The sequence below is a fragment of the Delphinapterus leucas genome, chromosome 13, assembly GCF_059928025.1.
Source record: "Delphinapterus leucas isolate spDelLeu-1000000601 "Yukka" chromosome 13, BTC_Dleu_Yukka2, whole genome shotgun sequence".
Taxonomy (NCBI): domain Eukaryota; kingdom Metazoa; phylum Chordata; class Mammalia; order Artiodactyla; family Monodontidae; genus Delphinapterus; species Delphinapterus leucas.
The window spans coordinates 47,953,590-47,976,985 of NC_143141.1; the positions used below are offsets into that span (position 1 = coordinate 47,953,590).

General features: G+C 39.2%; 1 protein-coding gene and 1 long non-coding RNA gene across 11 annotated transcripts in view; one reads left to right on the forward strand and one right to left on the reverse strand.

Annotated features, from left to right (window-relative positions):
* Nucleotides 1-7,853, forward strand: part of EFEMP1 (EGF-like fibulin extracellular matrix protein 1) — a 71,127-nt gene extending 63,274 nt beyond the window's left edge. For 7 of the 9 annotated variants that reach the window (XM_089923165.1, XM_089923170.1, XM_089923168.1 and 4 more), the window contains one exon: nucleotides 4,539-7,853. In XM_089923165.1, coding sequence (XP_089779291.1) covers nucleotides 4,539-4,700 — 162 coding nt within the window. In that variant the 3' untranslated portion in view covers nucleotides 4,701-7,853. The remainder of the gene's footprint in view (nucleotides 1-4,538) is intronic. The other 2 variants (XR_016395436.1, XM_022597226.3) reach the window with 2 other exon arrangements.
* LOC111186515 (uncharacterized) overlaps nucleotides 1-23,396 on the reverse strand; it is a 224,629-nt gene that overhangs the window by 62,288 nt on the left and 138,945 nt on the right. The window contains exons 2-3 of one of the 2 annotated variants that reach the window (XR_016395437.1): nucleotides 22,312-22,390; nucleotides 18,716-18,828 (exon numbers count right to left, since the gene is read on the reverse strand). This is a non-coding gene — a long non-coding RNA (uncharacterized LOC111186515). Of the gene's footprint in view, nucleotides 1-3,919; nucleotides 18,829-22,311; nucleotides 22,391-23,396 lie in introns of those variants that run through there. The other variant, XR_002647867.3, reaches the window with a different exon arrangement.

The following is a 23,396-nucleotide window of genomic DNA, read 5'->3' on the forward strand; positions in this document are numbered from 1 at the left end:
TTTCCATTTTGAACTCTTAGCCATAATTTAAGAAAATAAAATTTCTTAGCAGAATCAACAAAGAGTTAAGCAAAGTACCTGCATGTTGTTTTTTTTTTGCAATAAACATGGCACTTTTAAAGTCTTATGATTCATATCAGTGAACTTACTGACTTGATATTTTCAGATATAAATACAGTGTTTTTCTCAAGTAAAATCCTTTTTTATGAATGATATAAAACATTGCCAATTTTGATAATCCCAGAATTAAATACTACTATTTGAAACCAAAAAAGCATTTAAAATAGGAAGATATTTCAAGACTATTTATTATCACATAATTCAAAAACTAGTTGTATCAAATCCTACAAAATTTTTCCACTGAAATTCCACTTGCGCAGAGGGCATTTAATCATAAGACTCCATCACCAGGCCTTAATTAAGCACCTATTATATACTCAGCTTCATGCTAGGTGCATGTAATACACAGTTCCTTACTTCAAAGAGCTTTAAATATTACTTTGTGGCATAGTTAACATCTATGAAAAAAGCAGAGGACAAATTTGTGTTTAACTCCATGCTCCAAGACATCAAAGAATTAATGTGGGCTGCAATAGTCAAAGAATGTTTCTTGAGAAACATGAGGCTGGACCTTATCCTTGAAAGGATCTGTGGGATATAGGATTTTACTTATATTCCTTTTGGGACAATACTGAGAAAATCTTCTTCCCTAGAAAAGGGAACATATTAGAAAGAAGTAATACATGAAATTAAAGGTAGAATACCATCCTCCACCCACACCGACCAATATCTATCCTTCCTTACTGAGACTTATTTTTCTTCACAGCCCTTATCACCACCTTGCATAGTATTTATTTGTTTGTGTCACCTACTACCTACTAGAGTGTGAGTGTAATAAACAGAGACATTACCTGTCTGTTCACTCTTGTATGCACAGCACATAGAATGAATGGTACCTGGCACATTGCAGGTGCTCAAAAAATATTTTTAAATGAATACATTAATTCAATCAACATCTTCAAGGTATCACTGTTACCTATAAGAGGCAAGCACCATGCTAGGTTCTAGAGACATAGCAGTGAATAAAACCAAGCCAATTCCTGCCACAGTGGGGCTTATAGTTGAGACATCGAACAAGTGTTCACAAGTATGCTGAGCGTTACAACTGAGCACTGCAGATTGTTCATGAGTACACCACAAGTTAACCCCTAACCAAGGCAGCAGTGGTCTGGGAGATTCCTGGAAGAAGTAGATTTAAGCTGAAGACTAGCAACAAAAGACTAGCAAATGGAAGGAATAAAAAGCAGACAAGTTGATCTGGAACTCCAGGTGCTACAGGCAGAGTGACTTGAGAGGGACCTGGAGAGATGAGCAGGGCCTAGATCACACAATGCCTGACAGACCATACTAAGGGTTTCAAGTAGAGGAGTTGCTATCAGAGTCTCATGTTAAAAAAGATACCTGGCTGCACTGTAGAGCCTGGATTGGAGTGGAGCAAGAATGGAAATGGAGAGACCAGTGAGTAGCTCAAAAGATGGGGGACTAGTGTGGTAGCCAGTGAGTCCAAAAGAAGTGGACAGATTTATGAAGATATAGGAAGAAGGACATGGCTTGGTAACCCATTTGCTATGGGGAGGTGGAGGAGAAGGAAGCGTCAAGGATAACCTCCAAGTTTCTGTCTTGAGCAACAGTAAATGGTGGTACCATTTACTGAGATGAGGAAGAAGAAGCCAGTGGAGAGAGGGAGGTGAGGAGTTCAGTTTGGACATACTGAGTCCTGGTCACCATGAGACATCCAAGTAAAGATGAGTAGAGAATTGGATACGTGGGCTTGGAATTCATAATATAGACTTTTAAGTCACTGGCAGATATGTGATAATTGAAGCCATGGCTATGGATGAGATCACTCAGGCAAAGTATGTAGGAAGTAGGTGAGATCACTCAGATCTGGGCACTATTAGAGTCATCCATTACCTCAGCCTACAGTTCTCTGGCCATCTCATCCCCCATGACCTTCAGCTTCATGTCGCTCTGCCACCACCCCATGGCCACATGCTGGACTTTGTTATCATGCAGAACAGTTCCACATCATCATCTTAGTCTCAGGTGACCCCCTCAGTGACTGATTCTCTTTCCTCTTTTTCATGTCCTCACTCCCACTCTATCTGCTCTTCACCCTCACAGTGATGCTAATCCTCTGACCCCTCACCCACCATTTTCTTCCACTCCATCAACTTCTTGGTGGACCCTTGAACTACTCTGTCACCAACACCTCAATTCCCTGTCCAACAACTCTAGATCAATTACGTAATCCACATCTATTTTCACACCCAGCTTGTCAGCACAGATTGGTAATACTATAAATCTCCAACTTCAGATGTGTCCTCAACAATCTTATTACTTTCTTTTATGTCTTCTCTTCAGCCACTGATCGCAAATGTCCCCATATTCTTTAAGTTCTTATACCCTTCATTTTCAGTAGGTGACCTCATCTCCTACTCTTCTGAAACCACTGAAACCAACAGGCATAAATTACTTGAACTTCCCATCCCATCCCTTGCAGACTTAAGTCCATGTGTTCCCCTTCTAACCTTCTCCTTTAAATTTTCCAAAGAAGGTTTCACTTCTATCAATCAAGGCCAACCCACCACCTGTATTCTTCACTCCATTTCCTCTGGAACCTTGTTCTATCAAACTCTAATATACCTCCTACATATTTAACTTGTTTTCCCTCTAGATGTTGCCTCCTCTCTCTCTTCTCCCTTCCTAGCCAAGGTTCTTAAAGCACAGTCTGTAATCACAGTCTCTATTTTCTTATTTCCTAGTTACACTTCTGTCTTCTATTCCCACTACCCTACTGAAATTGCTCTGGAAAAAAGCCACCAACAGCATCCGTACTGCTATATTCAGAGGCATTTTTCAGTTCCAGTCACCCTCATCCTCCCCTGCTGTATTGAACACTGCTTGCCATTCATCTGTTTACCACTTAATTATCTATTTCTTCTCAGCTTCCTTCAATGGCTTCTCTTCTGCCCATTCCTTAAATGTTGGCCTCTCACAGACCCAGTCTTATCACATATACGTTCTCTTCCTTGGTTTAATGTCCACCTATTGACATGACTGCTAAATCCTAATCTACTGTTTCTATCCCTGCTCTCCTCTTGGCATTCAGATTCACACATCTACCTGCCTGCCTGTCCAAACTCATCTCCCTGCACTCTCCAGCACCCATCACATTGTTCATCAAAGTGAAACTGCATCCAGTTCTCCAGAACATCCTTCTTTACAAAACTCCCACTTATTCTGGGTGACTGTCCTCAGGCATTCAAAGGCCTTCCCTCAATGCTTCAGGGTCCCTCTGTTTTTCTCTGTGAATGCACACCTCTGTGTATCTTCATATATACCCTGCATATCCCTGTATATCTTAGCATTTGCCATATTCTATTGAAATTAACTACTTACATGCCTCTTCACCTTCTAGAATGTAGACATATCCACAATGTTGAGAAGTGAAAGATGACAACTTTGTTTATCAGTTCAAAAAATTATCAGATTCTCACATGAACTCCAGTCTCTATAAAGGCTAGAACTACTCAATAAAAGTGAAGAGAGGGCTTCCCTGGTGGCGCAGTGGTTGAGAGTCTGCCTGCCAATGCAGGAGACACGGGTTCGAGCCCTGGTCTGGGAATATCCCACATGCCGCGGAGCAACTGGGCCCGTGAGCCACAACTACTGAGCCTGTGCGTCTGGAGCCTGTGCTCCGCAACAAGAGAGGCCGCGATAGTGAGAGGCCCGCGCACCGCGATGAAGAGTGGCCCCCGCTTGCCACAACTGGAGAAAGCCCTCGCACAGAAACGAAGACCCAACACAGCCATAAATAAATAAATAATTTTAAAAAAAAAAAAAAAAAAAGTGAAGAGAAACATTAACAGAGAGGGATGAGTAGAAAACAAAGAACTATCCAAAGAAAGCAGGTCCCTGTATCTGGAACTAATGACTATGTATGGATAAGGGATAAGATCCAGAAGGGTTAGAACCAAGAAGGGACTAAGTAATGACTTTAATCCTACCTCAAAATTCTTCACTTGGGCTTCCCTGGTGGCACAGTGGTTAAGAATCCGCCTGCCAATGCAGGGGACATGGGTTGGAGCCCCGGTCCCAGAAGATCCTGCATGCTGTGGAGCAACTAAGCCTGTGCACCACAACTACTGAGTCTGCGCTCTAGAGGCCGTGAGCCACAACTACTGAGCCTGCGTGCCATAACTACTGAAGCCCAAGCACCTAGAGCCCATGCTCCACAACAAGCCACTGCAATGAGAAGCCTGCGCACGGCAACGAAAGAGTAGCCCCCACTCGCCACAACTAGAGAAAGCCCACACGCAGCAATGAAGACCCAACGCAGCCAAAAATAAACAAATAAATAAATAAATTTTAAAAAATTCTTCCCCTAATTCTTATAGGAAGTGTATTCACAAATAATAGAAACTGCAATACAAGAAAAATTATTCTCTCACTCCCTCTTTTTTCTTTTATTTTAGCAAACAAGTCCTGTAAGTGCAATGCTTGTGCTGGTGAAGTCGCTATCAGGACCAAGAGAATATATAGTGGACCTGGAGATGCTGACAGTCAACAGTATGGGAACCTTCCGCACCAGCTCAGTGTTAAGGTTGACAATAATAGTGGGACCATTTTCATTTTAGTCTTTTAAAAGAGTCCACTATAGGCATTTAAATCAGCCAAAGAATATTGTTATCTTAAAGCACTATTTTATTTATAGACATATCTAGTACATCTACATCTATATACTGTACACTCACCAATAATTCAAACAATTACACCATGGTATAAAGCGGGCATTTAATCTGTAAAGATTCAAAGTTTGTCTTTATTACTGTATGTAAATTAGACATTAATCCACTAAACTGGTCTTCTTCAAGAGAGCTAAGCATACTCTTTCCGGTGAAACTTGGATTCTTTTCTGTAAAAGTGGGACCAAGCAATGATTGTCTTCTGTGGTGCTTAAGGAAACTTACTGTAGCTCCACTGATAGTCTCATAAGGAGGCAGCCATCATAACATTGAACAGCATGCAAGTTCAAGAATGAGTTTTTTAACTGCTTGTAAGAAAATGGAAAAAGTCAATAAAGATATATTTCTTTAGAAAATGAGGATCTATCACACTTGTGTTGGTTTTTATTTTCATGATCAGTCTAAATGTAGTTGTTTATTACATAGTAGTAAATCATTATCACATAGTATAGTGGTTTCTATAAGATATTTTAAATTTTGTCAGAAATTTTTGTTATGAATATAAAAAAGCACAGTAATCAAAATTCCCCAAATGAATAAGGTATCCCCTAGAAAATCATTATATTGAGAAATCTATGGGGAGGAGATGAGAAACAAATTCTTTCTAAACCACTTTGGAGTTAACCTGAAGAAGCAAACTCGGTGTACTAGTCAGTTTGAGTTGCTATAACAAAATATTATAGACTGGGTGGCTTATAAACAACAGAAATTTATTTCTCACAGTCTGGAGGGTGAAAATCCAAGATCAGGTTGCCAGCATGGTCAGGTTCTGGTGAGAACTCTCTTCTAGGTTGCAGACTCATATCCTCACATGGCAGAAAGAGAGCAAGAGAACTAATCCCATTCATGAGGGCTCCACCCTCATGACCTAAGTACTTCCCCAAGGCCTCAGGTTCTAATACTATCACATTGGGAGTTAGGACTTCAACATATGAATTTTGGGAGAACACAAACATTCAGTCCGTAACACTTAATAAATGTAATAACATTCCTGAATTCAGGACTTCCACAAGATGTGTAGCAAAATGAAGAAAAGTTATTTTTCTGAAAAAGTTTTGATTTCTGAATAAAATTAAAACCCTAAAACTTCACTAACGTATAACTAAAATTTCTCATCTTTATATTTGTTGCTCACAGAGTAAAGAAATGGTGATGGTTGTTATTCTTGGCATCCAGATTGACAATGAACTAAGTCAAATTACCCTCCCTCCTAACTCTATGAAAACATTTTATACCTTCTTGTTTGTTTAAAATGTAACTGCTTCACTTTGATGTATTATATTTTTAAATAAAAATAAGTATTCTTTTAGAGGTTTTTTTCTGTGTAGCTAATAACAGCCAATATAATTTTTGTGTCCAGGAAAAAATTATTTGTAGCTGCCAGAGCAAAAACAACCATTTGCTTCTTTAAAAAGAAACAATCTAAAGTTGAGGAAACAAAAGACTGTTAAAATCATTCCACAAAAATATATGCAGTCAATTTTTCTCTTACATCCAATTTCAAAGCACATATGAATAACCAGATAACCTTGCCACAGAAACAAATGTTCCTCAAAGAGTTGACAAAATGTGCAGTAATTGTCAAAAAGAAAGTTCACCAAGAGACCAAGGAACAAAACACAAATTTCTTATGTGAATAGGGCACGGGATGGGCTTTTAAAGGATACAGGGGCATTGGAACAGTGATGAGAGAACAGGTGTAACCAGGAATCAGACAAGGAAGCAGAGTAAACAACCAGCCACAACAGAGCAGGACTGTCGCGTATGTTGTCACCCTGTCCACATGATTACTTATAGTCCACGTAAATTCAGGTTTGATCTAAACTTTTCCATTCTTAATCAATATACTGATTTTCCTACATATAGACACAGTTTTCAAGTCAGAGCTGGGAAAGATAAGAGTAAAAAAAAAAAATGCCTAAGACCTTACAACAGATTTTTTACTTTTTTAAGCAAGAAGGCAGAGTCTTATCTGTACCTCCACAGAGGATTGTAGGAGAAACAGGAATCTCTATGAAATATTTATGCATAAGTCCTGACCTTCCACCCCCACCTCTAAACATATATATAATTATAGAAGTATATATAATCTATATATTAAGAAACATAGATTACATATAGATTATATATACTTCTATAATATATTCTATAAAATATTCTATAAATGATTTATATATTATAATTTATATAATTTAAATATAATCTATGATAAAATAATAATATATTTTATATATATTTTTGGACCTACAGAAGCCATTAACTGCAAAAAAGATGGTTTCCCTTTCATCCCAAAGCTTAGTCCTATTCACAAATCATAAAGACATGAAAAGGGTTGATAAACTAGTGTCACTGATGCAATCTCTTTTCTTTTTTTTAATTGTAAAATACACATAAAATTGACCATTTTAGGGCTGCCCTGGTGGCGCGGTGGTTGAGAGTCCGCCTGCCGATGTAGGGGACACGGGTTCGCGCCCTGGTCCGGGAGGATCCCACATGCCGCGGAGCGGCTGGTCTCGTGAGCCATGGCCGCTGAGCCTGCGCGTCCGGAGCCTGTGCTCCGCAATGGGAGAGGCCACAACAGTGAGAGGCCCGCGTACCAGAAAAAAAAAAAAAAAAATTTGCCCATCTTAAAGTGTACAATTCAGATTGCAATGTTATGCAAATATCACTACTATCTAGTTCCATAACATTTTCGTCACTCAAAAATAAATCCCATACCCACTAGCAGTCACTCCTCATTCCCCCCTCCCACAAGTTCTGGTGTTACCACTAATCTACTTTCTGTCTTTATGAATTTGCCTGTTCTAGACGCTTCATACAACTAGAATCATACAGTAAGTGGCCTTTTGTTTCTGGCTTCTTTCACTTAATATAATGTCTGCAAAGTTCAGCCATGTTGTAGCATGTACCAGACTTCATTCCTTTCTATGACTGAATAATATTCCATTGTATAAATATACCACATTTGTTTGTCCATTCATCAGTGGATAGACTATAGTTGATAGGTTGTTTCCACCTGCAATTTCGTTTTATCTGACTATTCATCTACTAATTCCTAGACTATTCATAGATTAGGAATATAATCCTAGACTATTAGACATTATTAGACTATTATTAGACTATTAGACTGTTACATGTCTATCCTAGACATATAGATTCCTAGACTATTCATCTGCTAATTTTACAGCCTAAATCACCCATTTTTAATTTCATTTTTAACTAAAATGAACAGCAAGTAAAAAATCATTTTTCATTCACAGAAGCAAAGTCCTGGAAAGAACTTTGAAAAGCTAACACATGAGTTCCTTTACAGGTACAACTGTCCTCAGTAAACATAAAAATCTCATGCGCTCTTTAAATGTAATTTGAAATTCAAAATAAAGTAAATATCATCACTGAAAACAAACCAAAGCAGTAAGACAAAGCTGTGCTTTGTTTTCAAACTACACATGACTCCTTCCTCCCCTCCTCCATGAGAATCACTGATGTAAACCAGCTCCCATAGATGAGAATTATGAAAATAATTCGTCATCAGAATCATAATTATTCAGCAGCAAACTTCATTGAGCAACTTCTATGGTAATTTCTTCCAACATCTAACAGCCTGATGAAGCATAGAAGAACCAGGGTTCTAGTCTCAGTTCTAACCTTAACTAGCTGTGAGACTTAGCTTTTTGGGACCTTGGTTTCTTTATCCATAAAACTGCGATATTGAAACAAGGTGTTTTTCCAGCTTTAAAAACTGTACCTATTCCCTATGCCAGAGCTGCACTGAGAGAAAAGGTGACTCTATTTGCCAAACTTTTTAAAGCATTTGAGTATTTTTGTATGTAGTGGCTGTTGGGAAGCACTGGGCATTGGTGAAAAAGAAAACTATAGCTCCTACCCCAAAACAGGTCTTCAAAATGAGCGTTCGCTATTGGGGACAAGGACATGAGAAATAACCCAATTTAGCTATAAATTATTTGAATTACAATTCAAAATAAATATTTTGAGTATTCACTGTTAAATCGTGCATGTTTTACTCCTTTCCACTGATTCTAACTGAAGTATTATTTCTCATGTTAAACTGAAAGTCATTTTACATTGTTTCACTAGCAAAAAAAAGTCCAGCCATGGGTTCCCCCACTTCCAAACATGCTTCCAGGAAATTCACATGTTCCTACTAAGTAAGCCTCAATAATGAGGACTGAACTAGTCATTTCCATCACTTCACCATTCCAGTGCCCATACCTGGATTCTCAAACTTCATGCTCTCTGACTGGACAGTGTTGTTTTCTGATAGCAGTTAGGAAAGACCTCTTGGTTTTTAAGACTTCTCAGAAAGGAGAACACCTTCACTTCAGCTGCCAAATTTCCCTCATAAATAGCTGCTTTTTTTGACAGCTTGCAATCTCCATCCCCTCTAAACTTAAAATCAACCATTACATACGCTTCCTTTTAATAATAATAGGATTCTAAACTTAGATGCCACCTGGTCAAACCATGTTATTAAGACTTGCTCAAGGTCACAGTTTGTTGAGCAAGATCCCTGTGCCTTGAATGAAGGTCTTATGACTTAGATTAGGGCTCTTTTCATTGGCCATGCTCCAAATTTCAGCAACAACAAGCAATCCCCTTCCTTCCAAGGCTTCTTCCTGCAATGCCCACCCCAAATTGTGGACCAGCTTTGCTCGTTGCCATGACTAGTTGTCACCACTGCTGTTAACTGCAGTCGGATTGAAAAAGCACAGATACCAACTTGATTCTGATTTACTCTGTTAAACTTTAGCTCATTTGTTCTCTTTAAAAACTCCAGAGAGGTGGAAATAATTGTGTTACACAAAATACTCCTGAACTCTAGAAACTGAAATTCAAGGACCAATCATGTAGACCTTACTATACTTGAGAGGATAGCAATTTCTAAAAGAAAAAAAAAGCCTATTCCTAAAGATACAAACAGAGATCTCTCTATGGGGGAGCTTTGAGAGCAACAGTAAAGATGGAATGGGACTAGCATTATCCTTGTTCAAAAGTTAGACCAAAAGGCTTAAAGAGTCCTTCCTTCCATAAGATCAGTGAAAGGTAAGGGGTTAATGAAAGATTACTGCCATTCTTGACATTGGTTAATATGCATTAGGTGATTACTGAAGGAGCAAACAATGAACATTACCTCATCTCCTAAAGGATTCTTGCTTTAGAGGCTTGAAATAAGATAAGAGATACCACATTTTATTAACAACTCAGCCCTCAATGGGGCTTTTGGTTCTTTCAAAATGTTTAAGTTAAAATGACCTCCCCCCGCAAATTAGGGTTTTTTATTGTGATTAAAAATATATAAATATTGGAGGGTGGAAATCACCTACAAACCAATCCCCATTTTTATCTAAAAAATTGTAGTCATCTCTACCACCCTGCCTCTGCAACGAAGGTGTTTTAGTGAATCTAAATGACGGAAATAGAAACATTGTTTAATACCCTACGACCACCTGAACACAACCCAATGGGATTATTATTTGGGGGGAAGCTTCACAAATACAAGTTTATTGTTGAACCTTGTTTCCACAATGCAAGCAGTTGCTTATGTTTTGAATAGCCATATATGCTTCTAACTTTCTAACTCTTCTTTTAAAATATAGAACAGCTGCTGGTCTGCTTATATGTTATGCATAAGAAGCCCACAAGGGACAAAGCCTTCCATTAATATGTCGAATTATTTTTAACACATTTATATTTCTATCCTGAATCATCATCTCAGAAAGATGGCAAGTTTCCATCTCCCCAGCTGGGGGGAGCACCTGCAAAATACAAGCACAAACTGTGACACATCTGGTACCAAAAAACCAATCTTGTTTCATCTGGCCAGCAGACTAAAATATCAAGATCGTTGAACAGAAACAAGGCAAAAAGTTAACTGCCATTTATATGTAGTCAACACAGATGTCTAGTTAAGCTGTTTATATTGTAAGCGCATGTGTATGTTAACGGAGCACAGACCCCTTTAATAAGCCAGAGTTGGAATATAAACACAAGAGAATTTTAAAGACCTGAATGCAATAATTCAGTTGTTTTTTATCTTCCCATAGAAACTAAATTAGTTTCATCCAAATCTCAGCACTCTTTTTAAACAGATGCATATAACACGAATAAATAATTTTGTTGCATAGCTCCAAATTGTTTATTTATTTCCTTTAAAACTGTATTCTATCTTTTTGTATCTTAATATTTAGACTGTTTCTTTAAGTGGTAAATTACTTGCACATGACTTAAACCAGGTGTCCTGGTTTCTGTTGCCTCAAAAGAAGACCCTGTTACAGAACTTAGTGTTGGTAGTTTGACAGGTTAACTTAGGAAGCACAGGTGAGAAACTAGGGAAAGTGAGTCAGGGAAGGGAGAGATGCCAATCTATGAGTGAGTTAATGAGTGGGTCACTTCTGTGGGCAAACTAGCACTTAGTATCTTTGGGGATCCTCTGAGAAATAGTGTGGAACTCACTTCAAAAGCATCCCACCAGAAGCCGCCTAGACTGGGCTGTTTATCTGCAACTCCCATCCCTGTGGTGAGGGTCAGCTCCTGGGCCACTAATGCCACACCCACTTATAACTACCTGCAGGTGGGTGAGCTTCCTGGCACTGGAGAAAGCCCTCAGGCAGAGGAGAAGAGAAACAGAGGCTTGATAGGGGAGCTTGTCAGTGAGCTAGAAACTCCTACTGCAACCCCCAGTAAGCTTCTGTTGCTGAGGGGATGTCTGGTGGGCAGCAATATCCACACTGCTTGGAGTCTGACAACAGAAGCACATGTAACTGGCCTGATGGCTTCATACCTCATGAGTCTTTCCTTAACCTTTTTCTGTTGGCTCTCTACCTTTTTTTCCCCCTCTCTTCCTTTCTGTAGAGAAAACTCTAGTCTTCTCCTCTGTGTATCACTCACTTAGCAAATCAGGCACCAAACATGTCCATTCGATGCAAAGACACATAAGACATTACATAAAGTGGTATTGTATACTTAACACCATGAGCCTATCTAATTCCAGAGCACATCACAAGTCCAACTACAGAGTATTATATAAAATTGGTTGCCCTTCAAAGATGAATTTTCAAGGAACCTAGTGAAGCTAAAACTTCAAGGCCCTTGCCTTGCACCAGTCCTTTCCAAGGCCCTGAAGGGATCCTACAATGTGTTCACAGTGTCATATTATTTTTGTAAAATTTGAAAAAGTAATACATTTTAGCTGGATGGGTTAGTATTGATCTTTCCTCTTAGGTTCCACCCTTCACACTTCTCCTCATGTTAGGTAGCACTGGGACGGTCACAAGGATTTTTGGGAATCCAGCCCAGGAAATTGAGTTAGGAGGGTACATTTAACTTGGCCTTAGTGGAATATACCTATATAGTTCACAGTCACTTCTATGTATGTTTAATTCCAGTTCCTGTCTGGTGTAGGAATAGCTTCTAAAAATATTCCTACCACCTTCTGTGTTGATTTTACCTGACAGCATGCACAGAGTCTTAAGGCCAGGGGTCCTATCACAATTTAATGTGTCCTACAGTATCCAGCACCAGAGTAGGTAGTAGAAGAAAAACAAGTCTTGAAATATGCAGAGCCAGAAGCTAATCTATGGAATATTCTCCCAATCACCAGAGGTGTAAAATGAAAAGCAGAGGATTTGGTTTTTATTCAATGCCTTTTCAAGAATATATTTAATTATGTAGCATAGGCAATTATAAATGCACCATACCATGAAAATATTTTTCATATATTTCTATAAGAACTCACTAGAAATTATTCTGACAATGAGAAGTGAATTATAACCCCCAAAACTCTGTTTCAGATAATACCAAAAACTGTAATTAATTGAGACGAAGAAATAAATTTCAAATAGAAGTAATGAATAGACTCTTGCGTTGATCAAATTAACGAAAAGGAATGAATCATGTGAACACACTGGGAAGGAATTTAAGTGTCCTGCTACTTTGATATGAATACTAACACCAGTAAAGAAAACATAAAATTGTAATTTTACTACCACAACAAGGGCACTGTCAACTCACTAGTTAGTGTGGCCATTTCAAAGGGTGTTTAACATTAGTCCCTGCACAAGAAAACTTAGATTTAGAGTGGTACATATCTTATGTGATAAAAACTTGATAGGGGTTTCCCAAATTTGACAACAATTCTAAAAATTTGTATATCATTGCCAAAATGGCTTGTGAAACCAAAGAAACCTTTCTGTAAACTGTCAATTTAACATTTTTTCTCAACCATTCTAGAAGATAGAGTTATCTTTCTATTGTCTCTGTAAGAAAGGACTGTATAGCACAGGGAACTCTGCTCAATACTCTATAATAACCTAAATGGGAAAAGAACTTGAAAAAGAATAAATACATGTATATGTATAACTGAATCACTTTGCCATTCACCTGAAACTAACACATTGTTAATCAACTATACTCTAATATAAAATAAAAATTAGTAAAAAAGAAATGATGTTACAAAATTATTGCCATAGGCAATCAAACAGCATTTTTCCAAAAAAATGTAGGGGAAAAATTATTACAAAGGAGTTCCTGGCAGCTAATTAATAAAAAATATTATTTTCCCAGACTGTGATATTTGCTGTCAGCTTTTAAAATTTGTGATTTATTTGTGATTTCTTTTGCTATTCTAAATAAGAATTCGCTTTTGTGTCTAATTTTGCATTTATAATTTTGTATTCTTTCCCTTAAAGTGAGCTTCTAAATATGTATAAGTTTTGCTCAAAACCTGGATACATCCCTAATTGCATGAAGTCGCCCTGTGCCTAGCATATATGGGGCTTTTGTGAAAATAGACAAGGACATTTAATCTGGGCCTTGGAATATTTGAATAGGCAGGGAAAAAAGGTATAGGAGATGACCCTTTATTTCAAACTTAACACCACAATGTACAGGCATCAATTAATCTTGTTAATAACAATTGTGTATTTAAGAGTTGCTAATTTCGGACTCAAGCTCAAAAGTTCAAAAGTATATTTCAACCTCTGGCCTCTATTAGATGTGTTCTTGTAGTGATTCAACATTCTGTTCCCCCTGTTTGTCTCTTAGCAGCAATTATCTGCCTTTATTTCCTAATCTGGTGATTAGCCATTAAACATTCACTGGGAATCCACTATGCACAGGGCACTGTGCTAAGTACTAAGGGAGCAAAGGTAAATATGACATAATCCCTGGCCTCAAAGAACTTAAAATATGATTAGAAAATTAAACACAATAAATTTGGGTTCAATTTGTTTTAAGTAGTCACTATTTATTGAGCACCTATATTTATTGAGGTGCTTTCAGTCCATTATCTCATTCCTCATATTCATCCAATGAAGAAGGAATTTTTAGCTCCATTTTACTGGTGAAGAAGCAGATTCAATGACTTGCTTAGGGTCAAATATCAAGCAGGGGCAGGACCATGACTGGAAACAAGACCCATATGTCTCTAGAGCCTTAATATGTTCTAAGGGGAGCACAGCTGAGAGCATTTAACCCTGCCTGGGAGATATCAGAGAAGGCTGGGCTGATCTTAAAGGTGGAATAGGGTTTGTCCCAGTAAGAAAAGGGTATTCCAGCAGAGGGGAATTTACACACAAAGGTAAGGAAGTAAAACACAACAAGGGACATGTCAAGAAACCTCATAAATCTTGTAGTTCCTAACTTAACAAGATCCTGACTCCTAATACTAAACAATGTGGTAACAAATCTCACTCCATCCATCAGTTTTTTCATTTCCCCAAACTTTCTTTCTTTCTTTACTTCTCTCCTTATTTTATTCTTTCCACAAGCATGGATATGATGGCTGTTTAAACACCCTTCCTGCATTTAATGAACTTAGTTTATTGGGGGAAACAAATTAATTAAATAATCTCACAAACAAATGTAAAATTGCAATTATGACAGAAGCTACCAAAAAGGCAGGTGGTGCTCCAAGAGCCTATAATAGGAGGAAATCAAATGACCTACCATGGCATCCCTTGAAAAATGTCTCTAGAGATGAGCTCTTGAAGATGAATAGGAGGTAACTGAATAAAAAGGGAGGGAAGGGCTTCCCTGGTGGCGCAGTGGTTGAGAGTCCGCCTGCCAATGCAGGGGACACGGGTACGTGTCCCGGTCCGGGGGGATCCCACATGACGCGGAGCGGCTGGGCCCGTGAGCCATGGCCGCTGAGCCTGCGCGTCTGGAGCCTGTGCTCCGCAAGGGAGAGGCCGCAACAGTGAGAGGCCCGCGTACTGCAAGAAAAAAAAAAAAAAAAGGGAGGGAAGAGCCTTCAGAAAAGGATCTACATACACAAAGGCCCTTTGGAGGGAAGAAGTATTTTGTGGGATGGAATACAAGGGACTGGAATGCCGGTGTAGGTGAAGCTGAAAATGTAAGAGGTGGCCTGATGGGAGATAAAGCTAGACAGGGTACCACTGAAGAATTTGTCTTTATTCTTAGAGAAATTGAAAACTATTTAAACATTTTAAGCAGGTAAATAATGTCATCATATTTGCACTTTGGTAAAACACCCTTTTACCTTGAGATAGACTGGAAGGGGGTCAGAATGGATGCAGGTTATGGATGCAGGTTAGAAGACTATGCAAGCAGCCCAGGAAAAGATGATATGCTAACTTGGACAAAAGTATTGGTGGAGAGCACGAAGAGAAATGAACAGATTCAATATACATAGGAGACAAAGGACTTAATGACAGGTTGCATACGGATAATAAAGGAGAAGGACATGTCAGGAATGAGCCTAAGTTTCTGGTAGCCCAATAGGCAGACAATTGTTTCCAAGCAGAGATTCAGGAACCGAGTTTCTTCTATTTGGGACCTCTACTCCCTGCAACTGATGGCTTCCAAGGTCCCTGTGCTCATCTACATCAAGAGGTGGATCAATGGCGGGTTGAAAGTGAGAACATTTTATGGGGCAGGACTGGAAGTGGCTTACATCGCTCTGCTATATCCCTTTGGCCACACTTGTGAGGAAGGCTGGGAAATAGAGTCTAGCTGTGTATTCAAAAAGAAGAGCAAAGGAGTTTGGTTACTAGCTAGCAGTCTCTGCATCAATGGTGAAGCTAGAAAGTGAGTACGGTTGACCACTGAACAATGCAGGGGTTAGGGGTACCAACCCTCTGCCCACTCAAAAATCCATCCAGCCCACCTTATACTCCATATCTGAGGTTCCACATCTATTGATTCAAGCAACTGCGGATTGTGTAGTACTATTTTATTTACTACTGAAAATTTGCATATAAATAGACCCATGCAGTTCAAACCCATGTGGTTCAAAGGTCAACTGTATATTCTTAAGTATGGCAATGGAAGTGTTCCACTGGAGCAGAGAACAGTTTTCTAACTCCTTGATTATTTTTTAGTTTCACTTATTTTTCTCTATATCCCTTCTCTTTAACATACTTCTTGTGTTCAAGGGTAAGTAGAACACTTTACTTAGTTCCACACTTGTATGTATTCATTTTTAATGAGGGCAAATCACCTTTTCAATACCTATTTATTCATTCAATGGATATTTAAATGTCTACAGTTGTCTCAGTCTAGTTGTTTACTCCTTGTCCAAGGATGGCAGAAAGAAAACTATTCTTTTATTTAAAAAGGGTATCAGTAATGGGTTTTAAATTTATAAGAAAAATGTTTATGTACAAATATGATTATTTTAGTGTCATTTCTAATAATCAAACAAATGAAAACAGTTTAAATGTATAATAATGGGGGAATGGCTAAGTTTAAACTATGGCACATCTATACGGTGGGGCATTATGCAGTGATTAAAGTGTTAATAAAGAGATTTTTATGGAATGGGGAATATTTGTGGTATAGTATTAAGTGGACAATGTAAGAGGTACTATCTCAATTACATAAATATATGTATGGAAAGAAGAGGGACACCAAATATTAACTATAGTTATTTCTGGGATAGGATTAAAAGAACACTGTATTCTCCTCTCTGTACCTTCCTATATCTGCAATTTATTTTTTTTACAATTTTAAAAAATTAAAAGCAAACTCAAAAAAGCCATAGGAATCTTGGAAATATGATAGGTAATCATAGCCAAGCCATATTAAAGCTTCCTAAGCAAAAATGGACATTAAAGCTGAAGGTTCAGTCTAAAATTTGTGAGGGGGTTACAAGAATCTTCCATATGAGTGCTTGTTCAGTAGTAGTAAGAGCCCACCAGTCCCATTAATTGGGGGCTTCAACATCTTGGTGACCTACATGCAGCCTATGGGATGGGTCCATCAGTGCTGACCTGGTAAGGCAAAGCCAAAAAGAAGAACTCAGACCAGAGAATCAGACTTTGGTAGATGAGGAGGCATAACAAAGCCAAACCTCCTGGTAAGAGAGAATCAGGGGGAAAAGGCCGGCCTTTGGCTATATCAGCGGTCCACAACCTTTTTGGCACCAGGGACCAGTTTTGCCACAGGCCGGTGGGGGGCTGGGGATGGCTCAGGCGGTAGCACAAGCGATGAGGAGGGGCAGATGAAGCCACTGGCTCAGCTCATCCGCCGCTCACCTCCTGCTGTGCAGCCCCGTTCCTAACAAGCCGTGGCTCGGTACTGGTCCACAGCCTGGGGATTGTCGACCCCTGGGCTACACAACAGCAGAGCAAGAGGTCCAGATGTCAAACAAGTAGATGCAAAAGGCAAAAGCTGCAGGAGCAGTTTTTATTCATAAGTGTTTATTCAGAAGTGAGGGTCGGGAGCAAGGATTCAGGTGCCGGGAGTTCACATTAATCTCCTAGGATGGAATTTAGCCCAGGGCCTCAGGTGAAAATCTAAGGCATGCTTACAAACATCTTAACAAACAAACACCATAGCTTAGTGTTACCAAATCTGTGTTACCCTTTTCCAAGAAAGGCATTTTTTAATGCCTAGATATTTAAATAGTAATGACAATAACATTTCCTGAGCACCTATTGTATGCCATAGACTGTGGCCTCGCACCATGCTAAATGCTTTAGATGCTTTACAGATACTATCTCATTTTATGACAGGGGCATTTCTATCCCATTTGAAAGATGAAGAGACTGAGTCTTGGAGAAGAAACTGCCCAAGTCACACAGGGAGAAAGTGGTGGAGCCAGGTCTATGACCCAAGTCAGCTTGACACCAAAGCTCATAGTCTTAACCACCTCATTACTGGTCAGTGGCTAATTTTATGTGGCCATGGATATTTTCTGTGCTTCTTTTTAAAAACATGTCAGTAAACCACAAATCCTGTCTACCAGGGATGAGGCTAATAGACATCATGGGTGAGTAAATTACATTAAGGGCTTTGGTGCCTGTTAAAGGAATATTATTAATAAAAAAAAACGACTTATGAGAGTTAATTTGGAAAATAAAGAAGTCTTCTCAGCATTCCTAACATTACAACATAAGGTCTGAAGATGACTCTTCTTCATCTCTAGCTGAGGTAAATAGGGAGTAAATGGAAAGTTTATGCTAGGGATAGCTAAGGCAGCCATGAAAATTAGCCTGGATTCAGGAAGGATCTAAATGGAATAAGTAAGGCATTAAGCAATTAAGATTTCTAATTGAAAACACAACATACAGCCCTTATGTGATTCTTTGGATCACTGAAACGTACCCTCTTTAGACCAAACATCTGAATGACACTGTTAAATATAAAATATAAGTATAAAAAAACCTTTATAGTGCAGTAAACATTTCTGTGGACTGAAGCATAAAATCGATTGGGCAAAGTTGAACAATGAATAAAAGAGTAAATACTCTTTCATTTGCTTCTTAGAGATTTATGTAGAGCTGTTGAATATCAGTTGCAACTTAATAACACGCTTAGGTTTTTTTTTTTTTAATTTATCAAGATTTGACATGTTTTCGTCTGTTGAGTGAAAGCTCATGCAATTAGCTGTGCAGAAAGCTACAAACACACCCAGGCCACTTTACCTTAGCAGATGTAACTGCAAATCATCCACTGAATACTCTCCAGCACTGGTCAAATCTAGTAGACCATTCCAAAAGTAACCATGGGGCTTTCAGTACATATCATTTACTTCCTCCTGTTCAAAAAAAAAGGTTAATCCCTTCAGCAGCAATTCTCATCCTTTTCTCAAGAGATGTTTTAAATATTCTGTGATTAAATTATGCAAAGAAAATAGAAAATAAGTGATATTGCGAATGTCATTAAATGGCAGTGGGGAAGTCTCACAGCAGCCCATGATCACCTTGGAGCAGGGTAAAAATCAAACACCTGCTCAACAACACCAAAGAAATTTTGGTTTTGTTTGGTTTTTTTTTTTTTTTACTGGTCTGAGGGCCAATCTGAAGATTCCATTTTCAAGTCACTGCACTGATATCAAGATACACTTTACATTCTATGAGTGTGCTTAAAGGAGGGCAGAGTAAGTTTTGATGTCAAATAAATCGAACTAGAGGATAAATAAAAAACAAGAAATGAAAAATTATGTAACACAAAGCTATTTAGCTCTGCCAGATGCTTCTGTAGCAAAGAAGGAATCCCAGCAAGTCAAATGCATGCCCTGTTATCTTCCCAATAGCTTCAGTAACGAGCTATTTGGTGTGGAAGCAAGCTTGGGCCCTAGCTCTTGACAGTTTTATAGCCCTTGGTCAAAGTTTTCAACAGCACTTGGGCAGGCGTGACTAGGCAGCTAGATTATACATACTGACTTTCCACTTGCAGATACACAATATTTACTTTACAGGGTGAGCCAGTAAACCTGCTGACCAATTAGGCCACAGATCTTTCATGCCTCATGAAAGCTAAGCAAAGACTGAATATAAAAATCTCAGAAATGCATGCAAACTGGACTTTCCTTTAATGTGTCTTCATATAATCTCCACAAAAAAGAATGTCAATGACCAACAGTCTTCAGAGCCACTTCAGTGTAAAAAACAGAGTGTCTTTCAAGCGAAGAGTTCTAGCTCGTTGGATTTATGGAGACCCACATTCATATGGGAGATAGGATCAAACTTCAGAAAACAAGGCAATTTTATAAGAAATCTCCTGAACTCCTCTAACCCCTCTGTTATTTGGCCTGTTATTCAAGTCTCTCCACAAAAAATTTTCCAACTTTTTAAGCCAATATCTCCTTCAATGAATTCTCTCTTCTAGCCAAATTGATCTTCTCATGGTCCCCTGGACATGTGATGTGTATTCCTACCTCGCTGCTCCATCTCAAACCATCAACCCCTACTTAGAATGTCATTATCTCCTCCCTATCTCTCCTTGCCCAGCCACCTATAGGCCACTTCTCCTTGCGTGGCTGCCTTACTGCAAATTCAACACATCTACTACCAAAACTATATTCTTCTTAAATTTCCATCACTAGCACCATCATTCTTACATCTCAGCCAGGCTCAAAACCTTGAACAGACTTTTGAGTCTCCTTCTTCTTCCATACATTCTATATTTAATCAGTCACCAGGGCCTGTGGATTCCAGCATTGTTATATCTCTTGCAAATAACCACCTGCCTTTTCCATTTCCACTGCCAACACCCTTGCTCAGGCCTTTATTTCCTCACCTGGATCATTTAAAAAGTTTCCCACTGTCCTCTCTGTCTCCAATTTCTCCACCTTTAATCCAATCTAGACACCTCAGCCAGGTTAATCTTCCTAAGTACAGCTCCGAGTCACATGACTTCTCTGTGTAAATACCTTCAATGGAATCCCATGGCCTAGTAAAGTTTAATTTAGGAGTTGGCCCCAAGAGCATTCCCCAATAAACTTTCTGCACTGAAATCTTTATCTCAGAATTTGTGTTCAGGGAACCCAACCTAAGACACCCAAACACCTTTCATATCTTTCACTCCTGTCCTTCATATAGCCTACATTCCAGTCAGACTGGGGGAATCTGCCATCCTTAAAGACACTCCATGTGTTATCACTAACTCATTCATCCACAAAGTATCTACAGAATATCTGAAATGTTCCAGGCTCTATAAGAGGTATTGACCAACCTCAAGGGATATAGACAAGTAAACAGGCCATTAGAATACAGTATGAACAGTGATTTCCCAGCTGAGTCCAGAGGCAGAGCAAGGGAGAAGAGCGTGCTAGCTGGGAACTGTGTGCACAAAGTCCTGGAGATGGGAAAACTCACCTCGGGAGTCTGTAAACTGCAAGAGCACTTCAAAATGTCTGACGCTCAGGGAGCCTGAGTGGTGGTGGCAAGAGATGAGGCAAGAAAGGCCAGCAGGACCAGAACAAGAAACGCAAGCAGCCTTACTTAAGGATGTAGACACTTTGCCTTAGGGCAAAGGGGAGCTATTAGGAGGCTTTAAGGTAAGAAAAAGCATGATGGCATTTGTACTTTAGAAAGACTCCTCTGCCTGCAATGTAGAGAAAGAATTAGCTGGAGGAAAGCTTGAAGGCAGAAGGCTACTATAGTCATCCAAGCAAAAGATGATGGAAAGCTGACCCAAGGAGGTAACAACGGAGACAGAGAGACCTGGACAGATTCAGGAGATACTAAGAAACTATAATATAAAGGGCATGATGATTTATCATATGGAGGGTGCTGGGAAGGGAGGAGTCAAAGATTAAACAATGTTTCCAACTTGAATAACTAGATGTACATTATTCATTGAGATAGGCAACACTGAGGAAGATGCATAACTGGGGAGAAAGATAAGTTCAGTTTTGGTCATGCTGGACTCAAGGTATTTAAGTAAGAGTTGGATATGCGGGTGTCAACAGAAGAGAGGTATATAGGTTTGACCTTCAAGAGAGCAGCCTGGCTAGAGGCACAGGTGAGGCATCATCAGCATACATATGGTCATAGAAACCTGGGGGTGAGGTTGAAAAGAGCTGTCAGAAAAGCAGGGAGAAACCCAGTGGAGTCTGGTGTCATGAAGCCAAGAGAACGCTTCAAGATAAAGCAAAGGGTCAACAGTGTCAAATATTGCTCAGGCCAAATAAAATAAGGACCAAAAAGATTGTCCACTGATTATAAACACATCTGTGGTTTTGCTCAAACTATTCCACAACCAGAAACCATAGAAACATTTCCCATCTTTCTTTCAAGGATCGTCTCAAATTGCCTCACATTTGCATGGTGATTTATTGAACATCGTCACATGTTACCTCATTTACTGACTAAGATTTCGAGGGTTAAAACCATCTCTTATGTATCTTGGCATCTCTCTCAGCTCATTAAAATGTGGATGCTGTAGGTTCAGAAAAGGAGCCAAATTTGCAGGGAAAGCTCCATGAAAGAAGAGAATCCATGGATGGGAAGAGCTGGTCCACAGACCAGAACTATTGTTTGTCCCTGTCAGCAAGATGGCACAACTAAGACAAGTCTGTGTCCTCGTGAGAAGAGTCATGAAGAATTGCCCTTGACTGTTTAAAAAAGGAACACCAGACAGTCAGTCTTTATCCTTATATGCAAACTTATTGAATGAAATGATGGTGACAAGGCCATCCTGCCTTTTCACCAAGACATTAACCTCATGGACCAGTTTAGAATTAGATCTGGAGCAAAATGCCCACATCCCCCACACACTGACTGACCACACTCACCCCAAAAGGGAGGCCATGAGCAGCCACTGATATGGACGCATTCATCTTCTGACTGTTCTTTTTTCTGGAGGGCAAACATCTGAAAAGGAAAACCTATTTGAATACGTGTAACTGCCAACTTCACTTACCCCTTCATAGTTAATGAGCCTATTTTGTTTTATGGGTGCTTCAAAAGAGCTGACAGAGAGGAGAGACAGCTCTGAATGGAAAACAGCTTGCTGAGCCCTCATTGTGAGGTGATGGCTTGCCTTGTCATGCCCTCTCAGACCTATATTTCAATGATTCCCTTTTCAAACACTGATCAAAACCCAAAGGAAAAGAGAATTCTCACTCTCCTCCAAAGTGTCAACATGTTAGAATATTTCAAGGCAGCTTGAGGAAGATGCAGCCACCAGCACAGTAACAGTTAAAGCAGTAGTGATGTGGTACATTTTTTAAGACACTCAGCCCAGACCTCCAAAACTTGCTGCTCAGCAAGTTGCCCTCCCCCATCCCTGCCTACACAACATTCTTCTTAAGTTCTCAAGAGGCCCTGGCATTTAGAACATTCGCAAGTATTTACTCAATGCCCAGAAGAGTACCTTCAAAATGGTGGGTGCTTGATAGTGGTGACACTCAACAAATAGTCCTTTAAGCATTAGCTTTTTATAAATGGAGTGAAGATAAAAGTTAAAGATAAAAATTCCTAGCAGCTTCTGTCTGCAATATGTTGCCTAAAGAAAGTTCAGTTCAGTAAGACGTTAGTAAATGCCTATTAATATTAAGTACCACAGGAGTTCAGGAGTTCCCCTCTTTTCAAGTCATTTTGTCATTCAGCACTGCCTCCATATTAATATTGCACATAATATTGCAAACTTCACTTCCGGATGACTTTACCCCTTATACTGTGGTTTCCACTGACAACCGAGTGGGTTAAAAACAGATGATCCATTTTACACCGGTCCATTCTACAGGTGTCCAAGCATGCATGGCATCATTAAAGTGGGACCAGCTATGTAAGGAGAGCATTTCAAACAGGAGAAAGAGTACTATAAATCAGAAGCTTAAGAAGGAAAGTAGGGATTTAATCCAATGCCAGCATTTTA